Below are 23,737 nucleotides of genomic sequence, written 5' to 3' on the forward strand. Positions count from 1 at the left end.
TAGGGCAGATAGGGTGGATAGTATGCACATTGGGACGCAGGGATAATGTGCTCTTCTGGACATTTTGCTAAATGAGGTAACACAAGCACTCTAGTTTTCAAAGCGGAAAATCGCCTCTCCAAAAATAGCACTAGGTTTACTCAATAGCGTGCGCTATTAATAGATGCTGCTGTTCTCAGAGGAACAGCTAAATTATTATTATTGATTATCAAATTAAGACACAGGCCCAAAACTAAGAATTGGCCTTTCCCACCTGGAATATGAAAATTTTAAAAATGAACCTGACATGTTTCTAACATGGAATCAAAACAGTTCAATCACACAATCGACAATTTTCTTTAATATTTGATATAAATATTAGATCTGTTCTGCAGAGCAATTTAGATCAGTCCAGTTTGCAAACGTTAGCAATTGAAATACTCCATTTTGTGTTAGGTAAGGAGTTGCTTGCGCTCAAGAAAAGGTTAAAGGTGAATATGCGTCAGAGAGTTTTGGAAAGTAAAGGTCACATTCCATCGGTGTTAGAGAGAAATATCATCATGTACAGAGACACACTGGACTCAAATGTTAACTTCGTCTTATCTACAATCACTAATGATTTCACAAACAACCCCAAAAAGTGAATGAAATCGGTTTTAAATGGCACATGAACAAAGAAGCTTTGTTTTCCAGAAAATAAATGCTTTTGAGGGCTCAACTTTAAGGCACTTTGTCATTGGCTGAAAATTACAGAACAGGAAATGTTAAAAATACTTTGTGAGAGTCTTTAAAACAGGACAAACTTCCTTTGCAATGTATTTCATCTGAAATAAAATCTCATGTACTGTTAATTTACAACATTTAGACAAATATTTCATACTGTGTTAATGAAAATACTACTGAAACAGCCATGTCCATAATGATGTTTACATATGTTCTGGATGGTTCTGTAGGCAGGTGATGAACTCTTTGACTGGGTGACCATGGAAACAGATCTGATAAACTGCATTAAACAGGGGGAACCTGCAGAGAAACAGAAAGTTTGACATAAATACATGAAAAAGAGACAAACATATGTCTCCCATATTGTGAACAGTGCTGGGTAGATGACTTACAAATTGTAGTCCATCACATGACAAAAACTTGTAGTTAGTAACCTAATCCATTGCATTACACATTTTTGGTAACATAATCAGACTACATTTAGATTACTTTTGAACTAACTCATCACACTGATTTAAATAAAATAATCTTGTACATAACTGATATAAAATATAAAGATTAAATCCAGATTAAATGTAATCAGTTACTACCCAGCACTGATTGTGAAGAACCCAAAGATAGTTACTTTTCCACCAGGTTTTTGTGTTTGAGGATCTGATGAACTTCTGCTGCGGTTGCTGGACCTTGAAGTTTCTGGCCATTCAGCAGTTCCTTCTCAAGCTCCTCAATAGACTGACAACAAACCGAAATATTTAACGCCGCACAAGAACACCGAGAGAAATAAGGTAACGTTCAAACCTGAGGGGCAAACATACTTTCCCGGTTCTAGCAAACGCTTCTCCGATTTTGCGGTTGCGTCCTCCGTAGCAGGTGGTGATGAGGTCGGCGACGCCGCAGCTCTCCAGAAACGTGGCGGGAGAAACCGGACTGGCCGTGCAGAATAGTCGAGCGAAGGCGATCATCTCCATCAAACCCAAGCGGATCACGGCGGCCTTGGTGTTGTCACCAAAGTCCAGCCCATCACAGAAACCAGCGCCCACTGCAACAATATTCTACAATAAAAAAACATCAGCTCTTGGCTTTTATCCAACTAAATGCTTCAGAAATTTAATGAAAATGTACCTTTAACGCCCCACAGATCTCCACAACGTCAGCTTCTTCCACCACCGTCACACGGAAGTTTTGTGTTTGCATCAGTTCCTTCAACAGGGGTCCGTGAGCTTTGCTTTTACACCCTGAACACAAGATTATTATTGATTTCTTGACGAAATACAGTGGCTGTATATAGTTATAGTGGCATATATAAGCTGTTATTATTACCAAAACATAATATTTCCATTTTTGTGTTCTTACCAATGGTAGTTTCACAAAATTTCTCATCAGCGACCTCATTGGCCAGATTGGCTCCCATCAGCACGGTCATGGTGATGCCGAGTTTTTCCCTAATGACATCAGAGATCAGTTTCAGTCCGTCAGGACCCTCATCCACACCCTTATGAAACACACACACATTGGTATAACAGTGCTGCAGGGCCACATACAAACTGAAATGTAATTACATGAAGTAAGACACTTACCTTAATGAGGGACATTCCCACAGCGTCCGTTTTGATGTGACCCTTAATGGTGTCACAGACTCGGGACACAAATTGGTGAGGGATAACAAAAATGAGGATATCTGTACCCTTCACTGCGTCCAACAGATCCGGAACCGCCAGCTGAAGAAAAACAGGCATTTATTTATTATATCAAACACCACTTTAATGTTACTTTCCATGAGTTTCAACATGGCTTCCTTACAGAATTTCACTATTCAATATCTAAATTTCCATTGAAGTACTATATTGATCATTGTTAGCAAGTGAACAGCAATAATGGTTCAAGGATTCTAGAGATGCTTTATGTTCTCACCACGTTGGGCGGCAGCTTGTGTCCAGGCAAGTATTTTACATTCTCGTGTTCGGTGTTGATGATTTCAGTGAGTTTGCGTCCGTTGACCATCTCCTCAAACACCCACATGTTCACCGTGTTTTCAAATGTGCTGTATTTTGCTGCATTGGCGCCCACTATCTTGGCAATGGCAGAACCCCTGAAGAAATGAGAGAACTTTGACAAACTATAATGGATTAACAACAGCCAATACTGCTGCTGTAATGGCATCTGCACATACTCTACATACACACACTTAATTAACAAAAGAACCAGATTCATTACTGTATTACTGTGACACACACATTCTCTAAATTACAGATCGAGTCCTGACTCCACTGAATCTGAAAACAGGTTATTGCATGTCACTGGTTTTTGGTAACTATTATTGAATACAATAATATATTCAAACATTATAAAATGTTTAAAATGGTGTCTGCAATTATAAATAAATCCTTCTAAATATAAACTTAATAATCCTCTAACACTGGAAGCATGAAACATGCAATTAAAATACTAATTATGGAGGATTATAATAATCCAGTTCATATCATATTACAGCTTTGCTTCAGTATCTGCAATGCTATAAAACAGCCTGAAGTTTATGGGTCAGAAAGAAAAGCCTGCAGCCAATACTTTTTGCTTAATGAGGACCAGTGGACACCTGGGTCAATCATTACTCAGCAACTATTACCTCAGCAACTCCAGCAAGCCAAACAATGCACATTTAGACATTAAATGCAATGCATAAATGTAATAAATGATTAGTAAAAAATGATAAAATTATTTTAATTTTCAAAAAAATCCATGTCCATGTTATCTGCAATATTCCAAGAATATTAGTAGCATAGGTATTCCTGGTTTATACTTGATATCCGCAGAGGGAAGCCATGCAACATATACTGCATTTATTCAACTTCCTAAAATAATATTCCGTTTGTGCCTCAAAACAGGCTGTTTCCAAATACACTTAAGCCTTTGCATTAATAAACATAAACCAGCAACAAAAAAAAAAAAAAGTATAAAACAATCACGCAGAGTAAATATCACGCACCAGTTGCCAGAGCCGATAATGCAGACTTTCTTAGCCGCCATACTGCGCGTCTGTCCCGGCTGTAGGACCTCGGTGTGTTTGAGAGCCGCTGACGGACCGGAGACGATCCCGTGGGCGCGCTTTTAAATAGCCCGTGAACGCGCCTCACTCCCCTTAACGCGCATTGGCTGATTTCTTCTCATACATGAGCGCAACTCCAGACAGGACTGTACTGACGATCATTTATTATTATTAGAAACTATCATACGTACTGTATTTAGCTTGCAAATTATGTGGGATTTAGCAGCCTTTAAGACTCGAAACCACGAAGTTGCAATAGGCAAGAAAAGAGTCAACAGCATTTAAACATAAAATCACAAAAGCACGAAACAGACGCTCACGAGACTCCTCCTGAGGAAAACATAGTTCGACGAAATGCAAGTGTACCCTTGAGAAAATTAGTATGGTTTTGCTACAAAAAAAACATGGTTACTAGTTAAACCATGGTAACCACAAATTAACCATGGTTTTGCAACACATTTCATTCATAAGTAGGCCTAATGCTATGTCCTCGGTTGAGGACATTGGGACTCAATTTCTTTGAAAAACTAAAAAGACATGAATGAACATGCATGGGCAAAAACAATTGAATTTTAAAATCACCAATACATTTTTAGTTCAAGATTTTTTTTTTTTTTAACCAAACTTTGTATAAAGATGATTCTCAATTATAACAGAATGATTCGATATACCTTTTTTTCTTTCTGCAAAATGTATGTAAAATGGCATAAATGGGTTTTTTTCTCATATGTATCTATAAACTAAATCTAATTTGCATATTAATGTGTTTTTGGGGCAAAATGTAATGAAAAAAGTGTAATAACGGGAGTAGTAATTGACCAGATTTTCATAAAAATATATATTTCATAGAATATTGAAATATAATTTCATTCCCTATTCATTTGTTATGTCTCCCAAAATGCTTAATATGCTTAATAAAATGCTTTTATTCCCGATGTCCTCATATGAGCATATCATACATCATCCTGATCCTCATATCAACATCCTGTTTCATAACAGAAAGTCATATTTTGATTTGAAACCCCATAACATTTTCCTGAGATGTTGATTTATGACACACAATTTAAAAATTAGATTTAAATAATTACAAAGTATTATCATATTTCCATAAGTGTCACTAAATTAATTTCAGACACATTTAAAGACCAAGGAGAGGGAGTGGTCATGGTGAAACATCCAATCATTTGGGATCTCTGAAAAGCCCTGAATGTGCTCTGTACAGGACATCCAGACTTACAACTGTGACATGTATAGTCTCAGAGAAATTCACTAAAATATAATGTCCTCATATGAGGCCGCAGGGTCTTAAAAGGTTAAGCTTGATAGCACATCAAATTAGTTTTGATTAAAAGGTGTTCATTTTACATTTGGTTAAGCCAAATTTTGAGTTCAAGTTGGAGTGAGCAGGGTGGGGTTTGGATGGGGGTATTTTAAATTTTCAAAATCAGATATCGTGCTTTCATTACAGATATAGGCCTACACGTTTTCATTATTGTAGTACTGAGAACATTTGGTTTAATCACCGAAACACAAAAGAACATGCTGAATCAAACAGTTCATTCAAAGAAAAAAAAGCAAGATAATTGTTTCAAATCACCCTTGTTGCAGAAATAGACACAGGCTACAGATGATGATACATTAGAAAATAGACTTAACATGATCTTATTTAATTGAGTTTTTTATTTTTTATAATTTGTTTGTAATGCCATTTATTCAATATCATCATTAGTTGTGAAGTATGACATGGCCGTGAGGTTTTGTCCAAGAACATGTACAATAACTGTTGCAGTGCTATAAACCTAATAACTTGTCACCACAATGCAGTGAGAATATTTATACAAATCATTACAAAAAACATTTTGAGACCAAAATTCAAATATTTTCCTATTAATCTATTACTCTGCATTTACAATGTGTAATGCACTAAATATTTGTCTCCCTTCTATTGCTATAGTTATCATTATGACACTGCAATTTGGAAAGTGAATCTAACTAAACTGAACGCAAGAGCCAATCAGAGGTGTTCAAGAAATCAACAGATGTGTGTGATTAGCCACATTGCTACAAAAACACGCTGTAAATAGAAACTTTTGACAAACACTAACACACATTGGAGAGGTTGCCAAATCTGTTTCACCAATATCTCGTTAGAGTTTAAACTAAGGATGTACTTGCTTTCATTTGAGGGTACTTTTCAGTGTGTGAGAAAATGGATGTGTGGTGAGAGAGTTGGCATTTTGATACTAGCAATCGTATACTGCATCTGCCGCTTGCAGTTCTATTGAGCACCTTAGAAAAAAAGATTACACTTTACACTGGGTTCAGCATTGATACAAGATTATCTTTATTATAACACAAGGGCTAACAGAGAAATACAACATTTGGTCCATTAAAGAAAATAAAGAAAAACAAGACTGTAAGATATAAAAACCAAAGCGAAATGTAGTTAAAACTTAAACTACCCAGAATGTTAAAGTCTTTAGCTATTGACTTCTAAACGCTTTGAATTACTTGAGTGGAAGAACCCATGGCCTCTGCAGTGCATCTAAAAAAATATTAAAACGTTTTCCCAGACATTTTGTAAGTAGCCATGGTTGGTTAGTACTTGCCTTGGCAGCTTTTTCACGTTGTCCTTTCAGAGTGACAAGTTGACTTTAATGACGATAATTAATCAAACCAAAAAACTATAAAGGCAATTCTCTAAATTTATTAATACATCACAGCGAGGTTAGATTGGAAGTACTTTACAGTCCAGGACGAAGCTTGTGACCAAAAGATCTATAATCAAACAAGTCGATCAGCAGTACATCTAATCTTGTGGATCTAAAACGACTATTGAACAGAGGAGTTCTGAAAAAGTCTTATTTACTGAGTGTTGCAGAAAACATTAACCAGTAAACTCGCGTTTAACACCAACAGACTTGAGGAACTACCTCCAAATAATTCATCTTCACAGAGCTGAGGTACTAAACTACGTCATTATCCGCCATCTATACTTAACTAGACTAGATCTTCATAAAGTTCATATTATGAGAACATTAAAATAGCAAAGACAATATCAATAACTTCAAAAATAAACAATGACCCCTCCAACTGATTGGTTAATATGGAAAGCAGCGAATGGGCTCAAACATTAGCACGTCCAAGAGCATTATCCAACAAAGCCTGTCAGTTTAGTCGAAAAACTACATTTTCCAAAGTGACAGCATCGCAAAATCACCTTGACAAACGTTCAGTCACATGGGAACCGTAAAATATGTAAAAATAAGGATGACAGCAGGCAACGGGGTTTGCGGAGTCACAACAAAAATAAGTTTGTTTCTGTATAAGGGTCATTCCTGGGCAGCTACAGCAGGACAGCACAAGATAAACTGTAATATAACTGTAGTGATCAGCATCTGCAGCACTGAGCAGCAGGACATTTGCTACCCAGAACCCCCTCTGGTCCTGTGTCGTAACGGCCACGAGCTTGCTTATGTGTTTCGAATACCAAGAGCCTGTTCCAGCTCCTGTCTCCTTTGCTGAACCTAAGAGAACGAGATTGAGAGAAACGTCAATAAAAGAAGAGTGATTTTCCATACAACCTTTGAGATTTCAAATATTTCACAGCGGCTGAACAAGTGTAAAGCATCACCTTTGAATAGAAATATCGGCACACAGCCTCCTGAGCCCAGGGTTGGAAGTAGAACTCGGCTCTCCTCTCCTCTTCCGGGTTTCCAACCACATCCGTCATCGTCTGCAAGGGTGCCAAAATCAGACATCAGCAAAACAAGATGTAACGGTTACTGATTAATGGCTTTTGTCTGGAGCAACACACTTTCTGCAACGAAATACATGCAGCTGCTTCGCAACAGATGCTATATTTTTAGACTGTTCAATTATGATTGAGCAAACGGTTGCAAGCTTTATTTTCCGTAGCTGTTTAGAAATTCAGCATCCCATACAAATGCCTGTGAAACACCCTCCCAACCCCCACAGTCATTACAACTCCAGTCAGTCCACTAAGTAACACTCAGCTGAGCAAACAGTCAGATGGAGAAAGACTACAGCTCTGGGCGAAGGTTAAACAACCTCTTCCGACAAGCAAACTAAGAACTTAGCGGAAGCATTTATGAACCCTGCAGGTTTTATAAGATAAAATAGAACTTCCAAATTCACGTATCCATAAAACATGGCGTTATCATGGAACTAGGGTAAAAAGTGTGGTAATGCCTCTACTTCTTAAAGTATTTGGACTCACCTTCAAGTCTCGGCACTGCGACTGGAGCCAGTCGTTGATGAAGCCCTGCGGGTCTCGTGCGAAGCTCAACATGAACTCCCTTTGAGTCTTCAGCTGGTTAATGGTTTCAATGGTCTCATGGATCTGAGAGAACGCACAAACATAAATGAGGGATCATGATTACAATTATACAACAGTTACCGTAGTTCTGGTTCACTAGTTTGGATGTGTACTCAATATAAAGTTATTTTTTGAACTGTTGTATAAGAGCAATCACACTCCATCTTGCTTAACATCAGACAGGTTTTACTGCAGTCTGATATTTCATAAACATAAACTGGCACTAAATACAAAGGTCAACCACTGACTGTGAAGGACACATTTTGACTGTTGCAAACTAGTGGCTCAACTGGGTCAAAGGGAAACAGCAAAAAAAATGGCTCAAATATGTGTGTGAAAGTTGCAAAGCCTGAAGGTCAACATGCTGATAATATAATAATCACCCAATGAATTACAATTCCACTTTGGATTGAGTGCATTGTTGTTGAAATTACAAAGGAACCCTAAGGAACTGAACTTTAACCCACAGCTGATTTGTCTTAGCAATTCAACCTATTCACAATCACTCGAGCCGAAAACCATGATTACATCAAGCATGGAGTAACTGTGGCAACAATGTATCCACAGTAAGTCTGGTTGCTATTCCTGAAGTGGTTACTAGACCACTTAACAAACAGATAAGAATAAAATTAAACATGTCCAGAGCTAACAGAAAGCAGGATGCTTTTTCCTGGACCACTCCCTGGCTTCTATCCACAACAAAACCATTTGAAAACATTCAGACCAAGAGCCACTTTGATATGCAGCAGACAAGCACAGGATGAGCAGCAAAACATCAGTTCAAAGGCAACGGCAGAGCGCTCCCCTGCAGTGATGTCCCGAGCACTTTGAATACTGTTTGTCCAGCCAGAACAAAGACGCCACTTTGGAGGCTTTCGGCCATATGTGAAACTTGCATACCTTGTTGTCGAGGCCTGCAATCTCTTGCTGACTGGCCGTGGAAAGCAGGAAAGAGTTCATCTGGGTCTTCAGGGTGTCGTCCACCTCCACGTCTATATCGTAGCACGCAGTCTTCTTCTGGTCATTAGGATCCACGCTGAGATACAAAAGGATGTTTAGGTCACAGATGAGGCAGAAACAGCAATTCTGAGTGACACCAAGTGGGTGATGGTTACCTTATGACATGGTTGATGATGATTGGCTCGGGGGGCATCAGTAGTGCATGCAGCCGTTGAGGAATTTCAGAAAACTTCATCCGCTGGGATTCAAAGATCTAAAATAAATGAGAATCGAACTATTGGGTTTCAAAGATCTTGAATTAGGAGAACCAAAAAGTATTGGTTTACAGAAATCTTGAGTGAGAACTGACAAGATCTTGAATGGGAACTGACCGTTTTGGGTTTCAAAGATCTAGAGTGAGAAGAACTGAGGTAACTAGGCAAATATTTAACAAGGAGAACTGAGAATTTTGGATTTTAAATATCTTAAACCTACAATGATCAGGTTTCAAAGATCTTGAACGAGGAGAACCAACAATTATTAATAATTACCTTGAATCAGAACCAATTATTATTATTTTAAATATCTAGAATGAAAAGAACTGGGGTTATTGGGTAATCTTATATTTCAAAAACAATATTACTAAGGAGAACTGACCATTTTTGTGTAATATGGCAACTCAAATGAGGAGAATCTACAATTATCAGGTTTGAAACATCTAGAACGAGGAGAACTGACAACTATTGGGCTTCCAAGGTCTTGAACGAGGGGAAAAAGCAACTAATCAGTTGCAAAGATCTTCATTGAGGCAAAATGTCAATTTTGGGGTTTCACAGATTTAGAAGGACCAACAATTAGTGGGTTTCAAAGATCTTAAACTAGGACAACACTAAATTATTGGGTTTCATACATTTAGAACAAGAACCACCAACAATTATTGGATTTCAAACATCAAGAACAAGAAAAAACAAAACAAATTTCCTAACGACCAAAAGCCATTAGCATTACAGCTACTGTCCTGGATAAAAGATGATTTTAACCAACTTTTAAGCCTCTGGCAGCACACATATAAACTGCAAAATCCACCTGACTCCTACAGAACACAAAAAAAGCAAGAGAATCTGAAAAAGTAATATTGTGAACAGCTAGCTTATACGCTACTTTCTGCAGTCAAGTCTAAGCAGGCATTTCCAGTTTAAGAGAATTGAGATTACTGAGGTAAAAACTTCAAAAGACAAACTCTAATGTTTGTTACCTGCTGGAGGTATTTATCACAGTTAATGAACTCTCGTTCATGAGGGTCCTGGAGTTTGTGGGTCTTCACGTACTGCCACAGAGCCTGAATGATCACGGGCCGCGTTTGAGTGTGGATCCCCAGCAACCGGGCAAGTCTGGGGTCCAACTTAAACTGAGGAGGCTAGAAAAATAACAGTTTGTCCCATTAGTCAAAGTTACTCACATTTACTAATAATGTGGAGTGGTGCCACCTGCTTGTGAAAAACAGCAAGGGCTAAGTTTGAAATAGCATACTTCATGCATTATGTATACAATTTGTGTTTGTCATCACCTGGTAGTCCAGCATGAGCAGTACAGTACAGCGGACGCCAACATCTCCAGGCCTCTTCACCTGAAATCCATCTGTCTCCTGAGTCGTGGCTGTTCGGTGCCACTGGAAATAAGACAAAGACACTTTAATAACTGACAAATGGCACTAAACTGGCAATACAAGAGATCTAGTGGACAGTACATCAGTATACTAAGTTTGAAGCACTACAGTTGAGAAATGCACATTTCTGCATCTCACCTCCACCAAATGATTGTCAGGTCCATATAAGTCTTTGTCCAACTCAATCACTAAAGACTTGAAAAAAGAAGAAAACTTCCTCTTCTGCTTGGTGGCTTCATACTTGGACACAGCAGTCTGAGACAGATAAACACAGTTTTCAGAAATTACAAACTATAAAGAGTTCGACTTGCATGCCTGTGAGATGACAGAATCTCGCTTACGTCTTCAAGAAGTCGTCCCTCCACACGCAACTCCCAAGATGCAACGGTTCCTTCGCCGTCCTCTGCATCCGGTTTGGCAGGGTTGAAGGTGTTGGAGATAAATATCCGAAGTTTTCTTTTTTGCTGCACAAAACAAACAGTGTCATCTTTCAAACAATTGTAGCTCAAGATGGAAGCTCAGCCGCAAGGAGTCAGGACAATGTTGGTGAAGAATCTGAATGTACCTTGATGGGTCTTTTGAGAGCTTCCTGAATATCGAGTCTTTTGCGCATGATGGTCTGGTCGAGCTTCCTCTCAAACGCCAGCAGGTCCATGTACGCCTGAGACTCAGGAACAAGCTCTCTGATCTGAAATAAAGCCACAGAGAAAATCAAGATCATTTACAGCTTTTTGTACCATATTCTGTTGAGAATCCATATTCTGAAATAATCAAGGCTTGTACTGTACAAATTAATCTTCAGACACATTTGGTGAGTTACAACTAACAGATTTCATGGCCACTTACTCTCTGAGGTAGGATTTTATCTGCCATTTTCTTCTTCTTGGCACTGAAATGAAAAAGAACATTGAGTGATGGATCTATTTAAGCACTTCAAATAAATTCTGTTACTTAATCATCAAATGAAGTATTAATTGGACTTACTGTTGGTTGCGATTCTGTTGCTGGACCTGTTGGATCTGATTTGGCGGCGGTCGCTTGCGAGACGGGTCCATGACTGGCATACCGGGGCGGGACACTGGACTGGCCCCGTAACCTGGGGGTCCCATGGAGGGTCCCTGAGGGGTCATACGATTGGCTGGAGGCATTCCTGGTCTCTGCAAAGGCAGCAGTGAAGGACAGTTATCCAAATGGACAAAAAGCAGGAGATCGGCTGTTGTGATGTGAATTCTTGTTTTGGCTTTGTATTTACAGAGCAATATGATAAAGCAATAAGAATGATCATATAGCACAGCACAAATCAATACATGACCAAATTACAATACATATAATAAGGATTTAATGATAGAAAATAAAAATGCTTAGAAAATTCTTGGATTTTATATTGCGGTCATTATAACAACCAAAGCATTTAGTGTTTTATTCTGTTAAACAGCACCAGTTGGTTCCTTCAAATTGAGCCAAATATTGGAGTATATTCATGCTTGAAAAGGGCACTTAAAAGTGCACAAGCTGTCGAGTTCATTTATCAAGTCCCCCCAAAAATATAGTGTGTTAATTACTTTATGAATCATAAATAACCTTGAATCTCAAAAACTGGAGAATGTAAATGCTAACCTGGACAAAAATGCATGGCGAGAAAACTATTGCTTTTCTCCTAAACAAAAGAGTCCCTGTGTTCAAGGTTTCGCTGAAGTTCACAAAATAATAATACATCCTTGAATGAAAGATGTGGCCAGAACAAATTCTCAACATTTTTCGCCCTAAATGTGAAACCTGTGATACAATCTACAATCCTTGACCAACACAACAGCCTTTCAGTGGCCCTAAAAGTAACTTTTTGAATGCTGAAGTCACAACAATCACACAAATGTTGGTTAGTTTCTGGGTCACTAATAAAACAAGCATTGCTGATCATCTGACTCTTCACTAAAGCTCAAGACGTCTCAAAACATGCTGAAGAACATGATCATTCAACTTCTCACTTTACCTGTTTGCTTAAAGTATAATGAATTAAAAATTGGCATTCCACCTGAAAAACGTTAAACTTAAGTATCTCTCTCCACTGGTGGTCTGAAGCACGCTGCGTACATAATATATGATTTGTAACGTTTATACAAATAACGTTACACTGGCAACCAATGCAACCAAACCCACCTGGATGGTGTTCTTGTAGGCCCCAGTGTCATACAAATCTAAGTTTTTCTGCTGAAACTCTCTTAATATCATCAAAATTAACGGGTGATTACATTTTCTTCATGCAGATTATAAGTGGAATTCAAAAAACTCATCTGTTGTAGTTATTAATGGGAATCATGTGGAGTTTAATGCCTTGCAGTGACCCAGTCATAGAAACAACACTGGACGCGCGCAAAATAATATTAGACATTCTCATTTTAAAACTGTTTAAAATTAATTCCAAATAGTCTGAATGTATTATGCATTGATTAAACCTACAGATCCTGCATGCAAACATTAAAACCAATCCTCTCGGTTTAGAATCGGCTGCTTCTTTGTTCTCCTCGCGCCTTACCGGGTATACGGGCATCGGTGATCGATACATATGGTTCTGCGGGCCGCCGGGCCCCATCCGTCCTGAGGGCGTACCGGGACCCATTCCGGGCCCTGCAACGGCTACCGGCGGTCCGGGTCCCATCGGTGCTCCGCCGCCTCCGGGTGTCGCAGGCTGAAATCCACTACGCGCCGCCATCTTCTCCGCGAGCCGCAAACAGACGGTACACCACCGGTGAGATCTGAACGAGTCTCGCGAGAGCTGAAGAAAACCAACGACGAACCGTGACGGAGTCTCGCGAGATGTGAAGAGAGATCCCGCTTGCGCACAGAAGACATCTGAAGAATATTTATTAGGTATATATTTAGATTTTTGGAACGAGCTTTCTCAGAAAAAAACGGTATTAAAATATTATTTTTGTATTTTATTATTATTATTATTTTTTTTTTATAAATAATTTACTACTATATAATTTTTTTCTGACTCAAAATGCCATTTCAGTAAATTGGTACTTGTTATTCTAAGTAACATTTCTTATCTTTCTCTTTATTAACTATCATTTATAGGCCTATGTTATGTCTTTGACGTGTATAAAAATCTTTGAAAAGTCAAAAACAACTAGTGTTTAACCTTATTTTTTTTTTCTCCCACTGGCTTTTGGTTTATATTTTATTATTAAAAACTAATATATATACACACACACACACACACACATACAAAAATATATATAACAAATAAATATATATATATAGATATTTTAATTGATTGATTTTATTTAATAAAATATAAATAAAAATAAAATAAAAAGTAAATATTGCAAATATTTTATTAGCCCAAATGGATGTGAATCCATGCACACTATATCCAAAAGAGGGAGACAAACACCCATAAACAGTTGTCAGACTTGCATTTCAGATGATCGAATATTTCTGATATGAAAATAAAGTATTAACATCACAGTCATTTTTCTTTTAAATGTGTGCTTCATCACTTTCTTAGACATTTGAATTGTGAGTTTTGTAAATAAAAACAATAACATAAAAGAGGAGAGCCTTAAAAGGAAGGGTCAAAGGTCATCTATGGGGTTGCATGAATAAAACGCAAAACTCTGAATGGTTAAAATGACTTTTTTTAAATGATCAGAATCACATCAGATCAATTAGAAGTCAAGCATCTATCTCTCTATGTCCTTCATTTTGACATTTGGGCGTACATCCTAATGCATAGATTTATACACGCACAAAGTGGTTCAAATAAGCACTCACTGCGGTTGATTAACAGAGCTGATCAGCTTCCTGCCGACCGCGCCAGCGTCCTTAAGTCACACTTCAGCAGTCACAAACACTCTGATGATATCATTAAACTCTTTCCCATTAGTGCACTCTAAAATCAATCCCTTAATTCGTTGCGCAAATATATGTGCATGAGGTGTGATGCATTCCTGGTAAAATCTTTCCATGGAGACTACAGAGAAATAATTACCCTCTTAGCCTTTAAAAAAAAAAAGAAAACTTTTATTTTACCCCCTAATATTTCCAGTTTCTGGCAGTCTTTGGTTGAAGTATCACACTTATGGAAGTACAGCTCTCAAACACTAATAACATACATGTTTGTCATTATACTGTAAATGTGAGCAGGAATGAACTTGTACTAATTTCGAGCAATTAGTCGCAGCATGTACAGCAGTATGAAACAAGAACAAGATGATCAGACCCCCTGCCTGCTTCTTCTCATTAGAAAATAAAGAGCTGGTTTTCATTTCAGTCCCCTCAGTTTATGTTGCAGAAAACCTCTTTACAAGGTTTATTCTCCCTTCACTTGTGATAAAAGAAGATGCTTTGTTATTGAGACTTCATAAAAAAAGATATGTAGATATTAGAAAACAGTAGGCTTTGTTGGATCTCATTTGTGCTATATAACAGGTGGCCTACTTTTCACCCACACTTCTGATCAATAATCACAAATATGCGTATCAAATATACCTTCATATATGGCCATTTAACACTCCTTTTCTTGTCAAGACTCACTAAAATCAAGGTAAAGATTTCCTGCTAAAGCTCTATCTTTCAAAGATGACTGGGCCGAAGCTATATATCAACACAAAATGAAGACATCTCAGATATTTCTATACTAAATTGTTACTGGTTAAAAAAAAGGAGCTAAGTGTTGAAGTGAATTAAGTTCAAACTCAGTTCTTTCCACAAGCTCAGATGTTAAGACATTTTAACGTATTAGATGCTATGCCCATATTGCCCACAAATTATGAGATTCCAGCAGCTGATATAATATGGTTGTCATTTTCTGTATATTGAAAACAACCATACATCACATGATGCAATTTAATGAGATAGTTGACATAGTTGACATTAGAACTATTAAAAACAAACAAAAACATACTTATATGACTCTGGAGCACAAAACCAGTCTTAAGTCGCTGGGGTATATTTGTAGCAATAGCCAACAATACATTGTATGGGTCAAAATTATCAATATTTATTTTATGCCAAAAATCATTAGGATATTAAGTAAAGATCATGTTCCATGAAGATATCTTGCAAATTTCTTACCGTAAATATATCAAAACTTTCATTACATCATACATCATTCATGTAACAACACAGTATTAAGAATCATGTAAACTTTTGAACGGGTTCATTTTTATAAATTCAACTATTATTTTCTCTTGTGGACTATATTTATCTTTTATGTGAAATATCTTATTCAGGTCAGTACTAAATAAACAATAGCATGAATTTTGTATGATCCCTCTTATTTTGGTAAAATAATTCACATTTTGCAGATTCTGAAAGGTGTATGTAAACTTTTGACTTCAACTGTATATATATATATATATATATACTGAGTATATATACATACACATACACACACACACACATATATATTAGTCATACAAATACGAAACAAACTCGAAGTAACTCACATTAATAATCTCATATCATGTCTGCATATCATGAGGAATAATTTTACTTAAATAATAATATGTTATCAACATAAATAGTTAATTAAATAGCTTAAATTGTGACGGAGCTGAAAGAGAAGCTTACCTCACCACAGCGTGAACCAAAGGGCGTCATATACAGGTGCATCTCAATAAATTAGAATGTCGTGGAAAAGTTAATTTATTTCAGTAATTCATCTGCATTGTTGGGTCTGGTGTCTCTCATCTTCCTCTTGACAATACCCCATAGATTCTCTATGGGGTTCCGGTCAGGCGAGTTTTCTGACCAATCAAGCACAGTAACACCATGGTCATTGAACCAGCTTTTGGTACCTTTGGCAGTGTTGGCAGGTGTCAAGTCCTGCTGGAAAATGAAATCAGCATCTCCATAAAGCTTGTCAGCAGAAGGAAGCATGAAGTGCTCTAAAATTTCCTGGTAGATGGCTGCGTTGACTGTGGACTTCAGAAAACACAGTGGACCAACACCAGCAGATGACATGGCAGCCCAAATCATCTCTGACTGTGGAAACTTCACACTGGACTTCAAGCAACATGGATTCTGTGCCTCTCCACTCTTCCGCCAGACTCTGGGACCTTGATTTCCAAATGAAATGCAAAATTTACTTTCATCTGAAAAGAGGACTTTGGACCACTGAGCAACAGTCCAGTTCTTTTTCTCCACAGCCCAGGTAAGACGCTTCTGACGTTGTCTCTGGTTCAGAAGTGGCTTGGTAGCCCTTTTCCTGAAGACGTCTGAGCGTGGAGACTCTTGATGCACTGACTCCAGCTTCAGTCCACTCCTTGTGAAGCTCTCCCAAGTGTTTGAATCGGCTTTGCTTGACAGTATTCTCAAGCTTGCGGTCATCCCTGTTACTTGTGCACTTTTTTCTCCCCAAATTCTTCCTTCCAGTCAACTTTGCATTTAATATGCTTTGATACAGCACTCTGTGAACAGCCACACCTTTCAGTAATGACCTTCTGTGACTTACCCTGTTTGTGGAGGACGTCAGTGATTGTCTTCTGGATCATTGCCAAGTCAACAGTCTTCTCCATTATTGTGGTTTCAAAGAACAAGAGATACCCGGAATTTATTCTGTAGGGATGGTCATTAATTGAAACTCAAATGTAAATATTCTAATATTTTGAGATACTGATTTTTGACTTTCATCAGCATCAAAATTAAATGTTTTACTTTACATGCAATGAATCTAAAATATATGAAAGTTTCATTTTTTAAATAACTTGCAAGAAAAAAATGAACTTTTTCCCTTAGAATAATGCTGGTTAGTATAGTTGTCTGGCCTGTTTTTTTGTTTTTTGTTTGTTTTTTCTTCACATTCACGTATTTAATCTATAAGAGAGCAAGATAATACAAGTTTTACACAGTTTTAATAAGATTTGTATTGTCTTTTTGCAGGAGAAAACTACAACTACTTTGCTCCATTCGCTGTAACCTAGAACATCAACATATCTTCCAGTGATGATGCAGGTACTGCAGGTAAGACTCACAAACCACATAGAGCTTTGTTTACTGTTGCTTGTTGCAATTTTTTGTCCCGTTAGCCAGATCTGACATGTTTTTGCTGCCCAAGCCAATGAGTATTTAGCTTTACAGTCTTGCTGCCAATCATATCACAGTGTCCTCCTGCACAAAAAGATTATTTATGACCCTAGTGGGCAAGTGATGACACATAGACAGATGCTGGACTTTCATTATACGATGGATGCATATAAAACTGGCATGAAAGCAAATTAAGGTCTCTCCAGTCGACCCGGTTAAAAAGCGCCAGTCTCTGGAGTTCTTATTAATCCTCTCAAAGAGCACGATGACGCTCTTATCAGTGACAAACGGCTGCAGCTTCTAATTGTGCCAGGAGATCTGACAGGATAAATTGGCACAAGGGCAGAAACTCCTGACAGTTGCATTATGGGAAATGAATAGTAACTCATTTTCATTGAGCGAGTACCAGTGTGATGAACTCAAAGAGGCTTATAGGGTACTTACATTTTCACAGTTTCGGATGATCTGAAAAATTAAGTGACACCGCTAATGGGATAATCCTTTATAGGAACGTAACACATATCAGGTGGCAAAGATGTTAGTGTCAGTCTGCTTAATTATTTAGACGTATCTATCACAAACTATAAAACTTTTTTTTTTTAAACCACAGCATCAGTGTTTTTCTGGACATGGTACTACCCTGTTTTTGTGTGTGTGTGTGTGAGTGTATTACAGGGCTTCCATGGTACTCTTATTAGTCCTAATTAATTGTGCAAATAAGCACACAAGTATATGTTTTATTAGCTGAAATATGTACATTACTAAAGTAAGTAGGCCATTATTAGCCAAATAAGTATGCACAACGCACACTTACGGTGGATAGTACACCATCCAGATACCTATTGCATTGTATTTTTACTATTTATTGTATATTCAGACTTATGTGCCATCTAGAAGCATGCGTTCTGCAAGCGAACAGCTGAGTCCTTAGCCATCTTCAAGAAACGGTTAAAAACACATCTCTTCCTTATTTGACCCTCTAACTCTAGCACTCTATTGTCATCATTTGTTAGTCACTTTGGACAAAAACATCTGCTAAATGACTAAATGTAATGTAATGTAATATGATTGTAAATGCACAATATCTTTGAATACTATTTAGGATGGATAGTTTGCAAATTGGGACAGTCTTAGAAGGATATTGGTTTTAAACCCCAAACAAATTGTGGATTCACAAGAGCAGCAGCTGTGCCGAATCAAGACTAAATGCATCTTTCCAAACGCGTATGTTTGATGCGTTTGGAGGACAAGGAATGTCTCAAAGGCACTAGTGTTGCAGTACAAGATCCTCATCAGAATGCACTGACGGTTGGGTTGTGCTGCCTGAAGTCGTTGGCAGTTTTCCCTGCATCTGCCAGAGACGCTCCCACATCAGCACAGAGACGACAGAAGGAAATGACATTCATCAGTCATTTGTGATGTCCCTCGCTTCCTTTAAACGTGCTAGGCTCGACCGAAAGCCCGCGGGTGACTTTGGACAATGCAGTCCAGTTAGACTTGAACGGCAATTTATATTTAATCATGGTTCTGATGCCTTTAGGCTACTTTAATATACATTTTCCCGAGAAGGGTCGGGTCGGATGTCCTCCGACGTTCTTGATGGATGTCTCATGCTTGGATTTTCTCTTATTCCTCCTGAGTTTGATCTTTCAGCTCATGCACTCCTGTCCTGTATCCTGATATCGTCTGATGCCCATGAACATCCCCTTCATCTTTCATCTCCCTCTTTCTACTTTCCATAATGTAGGTTCAAAATTAATTCTATCTGCTGTTTGAATTCATGAATAGTTCTGAGGTAAGTGAACAGTAAGGCTGGAAATCAGGAACCACTTGTAATTCATAAACATTTTTGTCATTTTTTTGTTTTTAAGAATACTGCAGCTGAATAATTTCCATGAAGTCCAGTTCTTTTAACAGTTATTGAAAATCTGCGTTCTTTCGTTGATGGAAATGGAAAATTTGACTAAAACACTTCAAAAGCGGTTTTCTGTTGTTGAATCTATAGCGAAATCTAATTGCATTCTAGAATGTAGATAAACCCAGAAGAATTATTATTCCAATCTCTGAATTTAAACATGAACAATCTTCTGATGTCCACCGTAAACCTGAATGAAATAACAATGAGACATTTGTAAAATTATGAATGATATTTATTATACCTTCATAGATAAATAGAACAGCCTATTATCTGCCGACTGCACTATCAGGCAATATGTATGTTTGTAGTAAAAAAAACAAAGGAAAGAATGAGAGTACTAATGAATCTGATGATTATCATGATAACACTGATAAGAATATTTTATCATTCTTTAACATCACCTTTACATATCGGTGGTCTTGTTTGTGCTTTGATATGAAGTTTGCGATATTAACATATACGCCTCGGCAAGTACAGAATACAAATAAACAGTAAGCCGTTAAATGCACAGTTCAGTTTTCATTAACAGAATCAAAATAAAGACAGAACAATAACAGTCTCACGCAAACAAACACACAATAGTGTGCGGTTATTACCGGTGTGCTGTACGAGTGATCGGTCTGGTTCACCCAGCGATACAAACTCTTTGGTTTGTTACATTCCTGATCCTGGAAACACTTTCGTCCAGAAACGGACCAGCAACACCGCGCAAATGATGAAACATCCGTCACAAACATTCGTGTTCAGTCACACTTTCATGCACACATAAACAATCATGTATTCATACATTAGCCCTAAAACAATTTGGACACTTTAAGTAACACTTACAAATGCCTGAGAGCCTGTTTACACCTGGTCACTTCATGTGTTTTCTTGAATTCAGATTTTTTAAAACGGTTACATTTACACTTGGCCACATAAATGTTGTCTTTGCAAAATGGATTTAAATCCGATCTGCAATTCCCATGCTATATGCAAATTTAATGGAGTTCACATCAACGAAAACAACAGATATGCTCTTAATTTAATTAATTAGCAGCTAATTTCAAGATCAAAGACTGCAATAGAAGAGAGCACTGGAAAGGTAAGTTAACCTCACTACTTTTAATGAAGATGCTTGAGTGTTGAGCCAACTTTAAATGCGGCTGATTGGCCGTTGTGTTCACGCGCTCAACAGATATGACTGCGATTGTCTACAATGATCATCGCTTCGTGCTCTTCATCGAGTGCTCACCCAGAAACACACGGGAGCCTTTGAAAGCCGCAGATAGCCAATCACAGTCATATCTGTTGAGCGCATAAACACAATGACCAATCAGCCATGTTTAAGAATCCACTCAACAGCGCTCAAATGTTAGTGGGAAATGGACATTTTTAAAGGGATAGTTCGCCCCAAAAATGAAAATTATGTCATTAATTATTATTATTATTTTGCAAGTGAACGACGCATTATTGTGCCATCCCAAAGACGCACAAAATCACTTTCACAGACTTTTTCATTAACTGTTCCCACCTGGTGGAATGACCTGCCCAACTCAATCTGAGCAGCTGAATCCTTAACCATCTTCAAGAAATGGCTAAAAACACATCTCTTCCATCTTTATTTGACTCTCTAACTCTAGCACTCTCTATTCTAATTCTCTTTTGTCTATCTGTCTTTTATATATAAAAAAAACACACTATCAACTGCATATTTATTCTCTAATCGCTAGCTTTTCTTGAAAAACTAACACTAGCTTTCTTTTTTCTATTCTATTCGTTTTCTTAAAAAAAACCTTGTTATGTGTACTGCGTTAGGCTAACCGAGACTTGTCATAGCACTTGCATGTTGTTGCTCTTTTGTTGGTTTTGATTGCTTCTAATGTCCTTATTTGTAAGTCGCTTTGGATAAAAGCGTCTGTTAAATGACTAAATGTAAATGTAATTACTCACCCTCTCTGACCCACCCATAGACAGCAAGGATTCTTACACAATCAAAGCTTAGAAACGTAGCAAGGAGATCGTTAAAATAATCCATGTGACATCGGTGGTTAAACCGTAATTTTACGAAGCTACGAGAATGCTTAAATTAATTCTGCGCAAAGAAAACAAAAATAACGACTTTATTCAACAATTAATCTCCTCCGTGTCACTCTATAGCGCCATTTTGGAGAGTATCACATACGTAAACAACGTATGTACACGGATCAGAAAGCCGAAGATGAACGGAAGTCTTACGGGTTTGGAACAACATGAGAGTAATTAATGACAGAATTTTCTTTTTTGGGTGAACTTTAAAATCTCAGTACAGACAGATATCGCGATTGGTACTGTTGACAACACTAAGTGGTTTCAACAACCATTTACATTGCATTTACACTTGTTTAGTTTTGTCTGGAATGCGGCCCAGACCACCTCCTGAAGTGGTTCGAGCAATTAGATTTAAATCCATCTTGAAAGCGTTTCGGAGGGCATTTACACCTGGTCTTTGGAAGATAGGATAGCTATCCGATCAGAGAAAACGCATGAAGTGACGAGGTGTAAACAGGCTGTGAATGTCATTTTGTCAGTCACAAAATATAAAATGAAGTGACAAAACATTTGACAAAAAGTTGTTTGTTGCAGTAGTCTTAAAAATGAAAAACAGGCGTCATAGATCCACTAAAAATCACCAAAACAATCCTGCAGCATTTTTGATGTGCAATATAACGCAACAACCACTTTTGAAAGAATAATTTAAGTGTCCAAATATATTTTGGGGCCACTGTATACATTTGGGGATTTCTCATTCACATTTATTGTTTGTCAAATATGCTAATTATACAACAGACTAATCCTAAACTTAAAATAAAACTTTTGGGCATTTTTAGATATGAATTTATACATTGTTTAGTTTCATTTTGAATCGTTACTTGTAGAGAGGTTCTCACAAGGAGCTTTTGTCAGCTTGCTATTTTTCTGGGTTCACTGAGAAACCCACATATACACAGAAAAACAAACTTTACACCATCTCCCAACACTTGTATATAATTGAGGCAAACTTGGCGAGAGTAATAATGAAATCTAAATAAAACTAAAAACATGCACAGGACGACCAGCATGCATTTACAAGATGAGACCTGTAACACAATATCATATGGGACCTGAACCCTCCAGCCCCCCGAAACCCCCCTTTGACGCTTGTAATGGTCACCCTGTTCGGGAAGTTACATTCTCGTGAGATACACTGAGGCTGAATAGATCCAGCAGATGAGACTAATGAGGCTACATACAGTGAATAAGCGCTATATTTATCTACTGACCTACGTAAGCCACTGGTCTTAAGACAGTTTAAAGCTGTCACTATGTACACAAAAGGCATCAGGGTCCAGCTGCGGAAAGCTATTCGATGTCCAAGTCACATAATGTGTAATTTCTTAGGCTTCAAGGAGTTTCGTTTCTGAGGCAGTATTTCCTTGAAATGTTCAAAAAAACTTCCAAGATTTTCCATGGAACGTGTTAGTGAAAATATACTTTGTTGATCGGTACCATTCCTCCGATGTCTGGATATATCTCAAGACATGGTGGTTTTCCAGTGTGTGGCAGATCCAGAAGGTTGTTCTGTAATGTCCGGTTGTGAATGGGGTCCGTACTGATGTGGTCAGCTTTGGTTGTTCTCTGTCAGACAGGCCGCTCTTGCTTTACGCTCAACAGGTGAAGTCTTCGAAGTTGCCCTGGCCAGGATGGTGAGGTAGCATGTTGGCTGGGTAGGTTGTCGGGGTACGAAGGTTTTCACAGGGAGCCTGAGAGGAAAGATAGACAATCAGAAACTACACAGTGTAAAATTAATTCTGCCTACAGTTAGACAATTAGGCAAAAAGTAACATGTCAAACATTATACAGTATGAAGCAATAACTATTTCATCATTTTGTGCATGCGAATTCAGTGAGCAGCATCCAGTTATCATCCTTGACTTTGTGTAAAAATGACTGAACTTTTGTCAATCAAATAATAACTCAAGACGATGCTAAAAAACACAGCTGATATAACTACTATTTCTGGCAATGGAAGGTCAAGCTGAGTATGTTGCATTGTGGGATACAGCATCTCATGCAGCATTCTCTGTTGTATCGGCATAT

General features: G+C 37.8%; 3 protein-coding genes across 4 annotated transcripts in view; all 3 read right to left on the reverse strand.

Moving 5' to 3' along the window:
- Nucleotides 1–322: 322 nt before the first annotated feature.
- LOC306867857 (glycerol-3-phosphate dehydrogenase [NAD(+)], cytoplasmic) lies at nucleotides 323–3,840 on the reverse strand. Its single transcript, XM_079413779.1, has 8 exons — nucleotides 3,686–3,840; nucleotides 2,614–2,791; nucleotides 2,280–2,420; nucleotides 2,056–2,194; nucleotides 1,825–1,937; nucleotides 1,518–1,754; nucleotides 1,328–1,434; nucleotides 323–1,002 (listed from the first exon to the last, which is right to left on the reverse strand). The coding sequence occupies exons 1-8, from the start codon at nucleotides 3,724–3,726 to the stop codon at nucleotides 906–908; spliced, it is 1,053 nt and encodes a 350-aa protein (XP_079269905.1). The 5' UTR covers nucleotides 3,727–3,840; the 3' UTR covers nucleotides 323–905.
- Nucleotides 3,841–6,067: 2,227 nt separating this feature from the next.
- Nucleotides 6,068–13,458, reverse strand: LOC306867846 (SWI/SNF-related matrix-associated actin-dependent regulator of chromatin subfamily D member 1). Its single transcript, XM_079413763.1, has 13 exons — nucleotides 13,223–13,458; nucleotides 11,674–11,846; nucleotides 11,536–11,578; nucleotides 11,255–11,377; nucleotides 11,031–11,153; nucleotides 10,828–10,944; nucleotides 10,591–10,692; nucleotides 10,279–10,440; nucleotides 9,200–9,297; nucleotides 8,985–9,120; nucleotides 7,986–8,108; nucleotides 7,380–7,481; nucleotides 6,068–7,272 (listed from the first exon to the last, which is right to left on the reverse strand). Exons 1-13 carry the CDS (start codon nucleotides 13,397–13,399, stop codon nucleotides 7,219–7,221), a joined length of 1,533 nt encoding a protein of 510 aa, XP_079269889.1. The 5' UTR covers nucleotides 13,400–13,458; the 3' UTR covers nucleotides 6,068–7,218.
- Nucleotides 13,459–19,854: 6,396 nt separating this feature from the next.
- The window catches only part of LOC306867844 (acid-sensing ion channel 1-like), a gene marked incomplete at its 5' end in the record, with an annotated part of 167,384 nt that continues 163,501 nt past the window's right edge, over nucleotides 19,855–23,737 (reverse strand). For both annotated transcript variants that reach the window (XM_079413761.1, XM_079413760.1), the window contains one exon: nucleotides 19,855–23,400. In XM_079413761.1, the coding sequence (XP_079269887.1) occupies nucleotides 23,305–23,400 (96 nt within the window). In that variant the 3' untranslated portion in view covers nucleotides 19,855–23,304. The remainder of the gene's footprint in view (nucleotides 23,401–23,737) is intronic.

Source organism: Barbus barbus (assembly GCF_936440315.1).
Source record: "Barbus barbus genome assembly, chromosome: 49".
Taxonomy (NCBI): Eukaryota; Metazoa; Chordata; class Actinopteri; order Cypriniformes; family Cyprinidae; genus Barbus; species Barbus barbus.

What these genes read in the sequence shown, in the direction of transcription:
- LOC306867857 (XM_079413779.1), bottom strand. Translation starts at nt 3,726, where the DNA reads ATGGCGGCTAAGAAAGTCTGCATTATCGGCTCTGGCAACTG. An exon ending in ACAAGCTGCCGCCCAACGTG is followed by an intron (nt 2,421 to 2,613) that starts GTGAGAACATAA and finishes GTTTTTCTTCAG; the next exon opens with CTGGCGGTTCCGGATCTGTT. An exon ending in CGTTTGCTAGAACCGGGAAA is followed by an intron (nt 1,435 to 1,517) that starts GTATGTTTGCCC and finishes GTTTGTTGTCAG; the next exon opens with TCTATTGAGGAGCTTGAGAA.
- LOC306867846 (XM_079413763.1), bottom strand. Translation starts at nt 13,399, where the DNA reads ATGGCGGCGCGTAGTGGATTTCAGCCTGCGACACCCGGAGGCGGCGGA. An exon ending in ATAAAATCCTACCTCAGAGA is followed by an intron (nt 11,378 to 11,535) that starts GTAAGTGGCCAT and finishes GCTTTATTTCAG; the next exon opens with ATCAGAGAGCTTGTTCCTGA. An exon ending in CTCTCAAAAGACCCATCAAG is followed by an intron (nt 11,154 to 11,254) that starts GTACATTCAGAT and finishes TGTTTTGTGCAG; the next exon opens with CAAAAAAGAAAACTTCGGAT.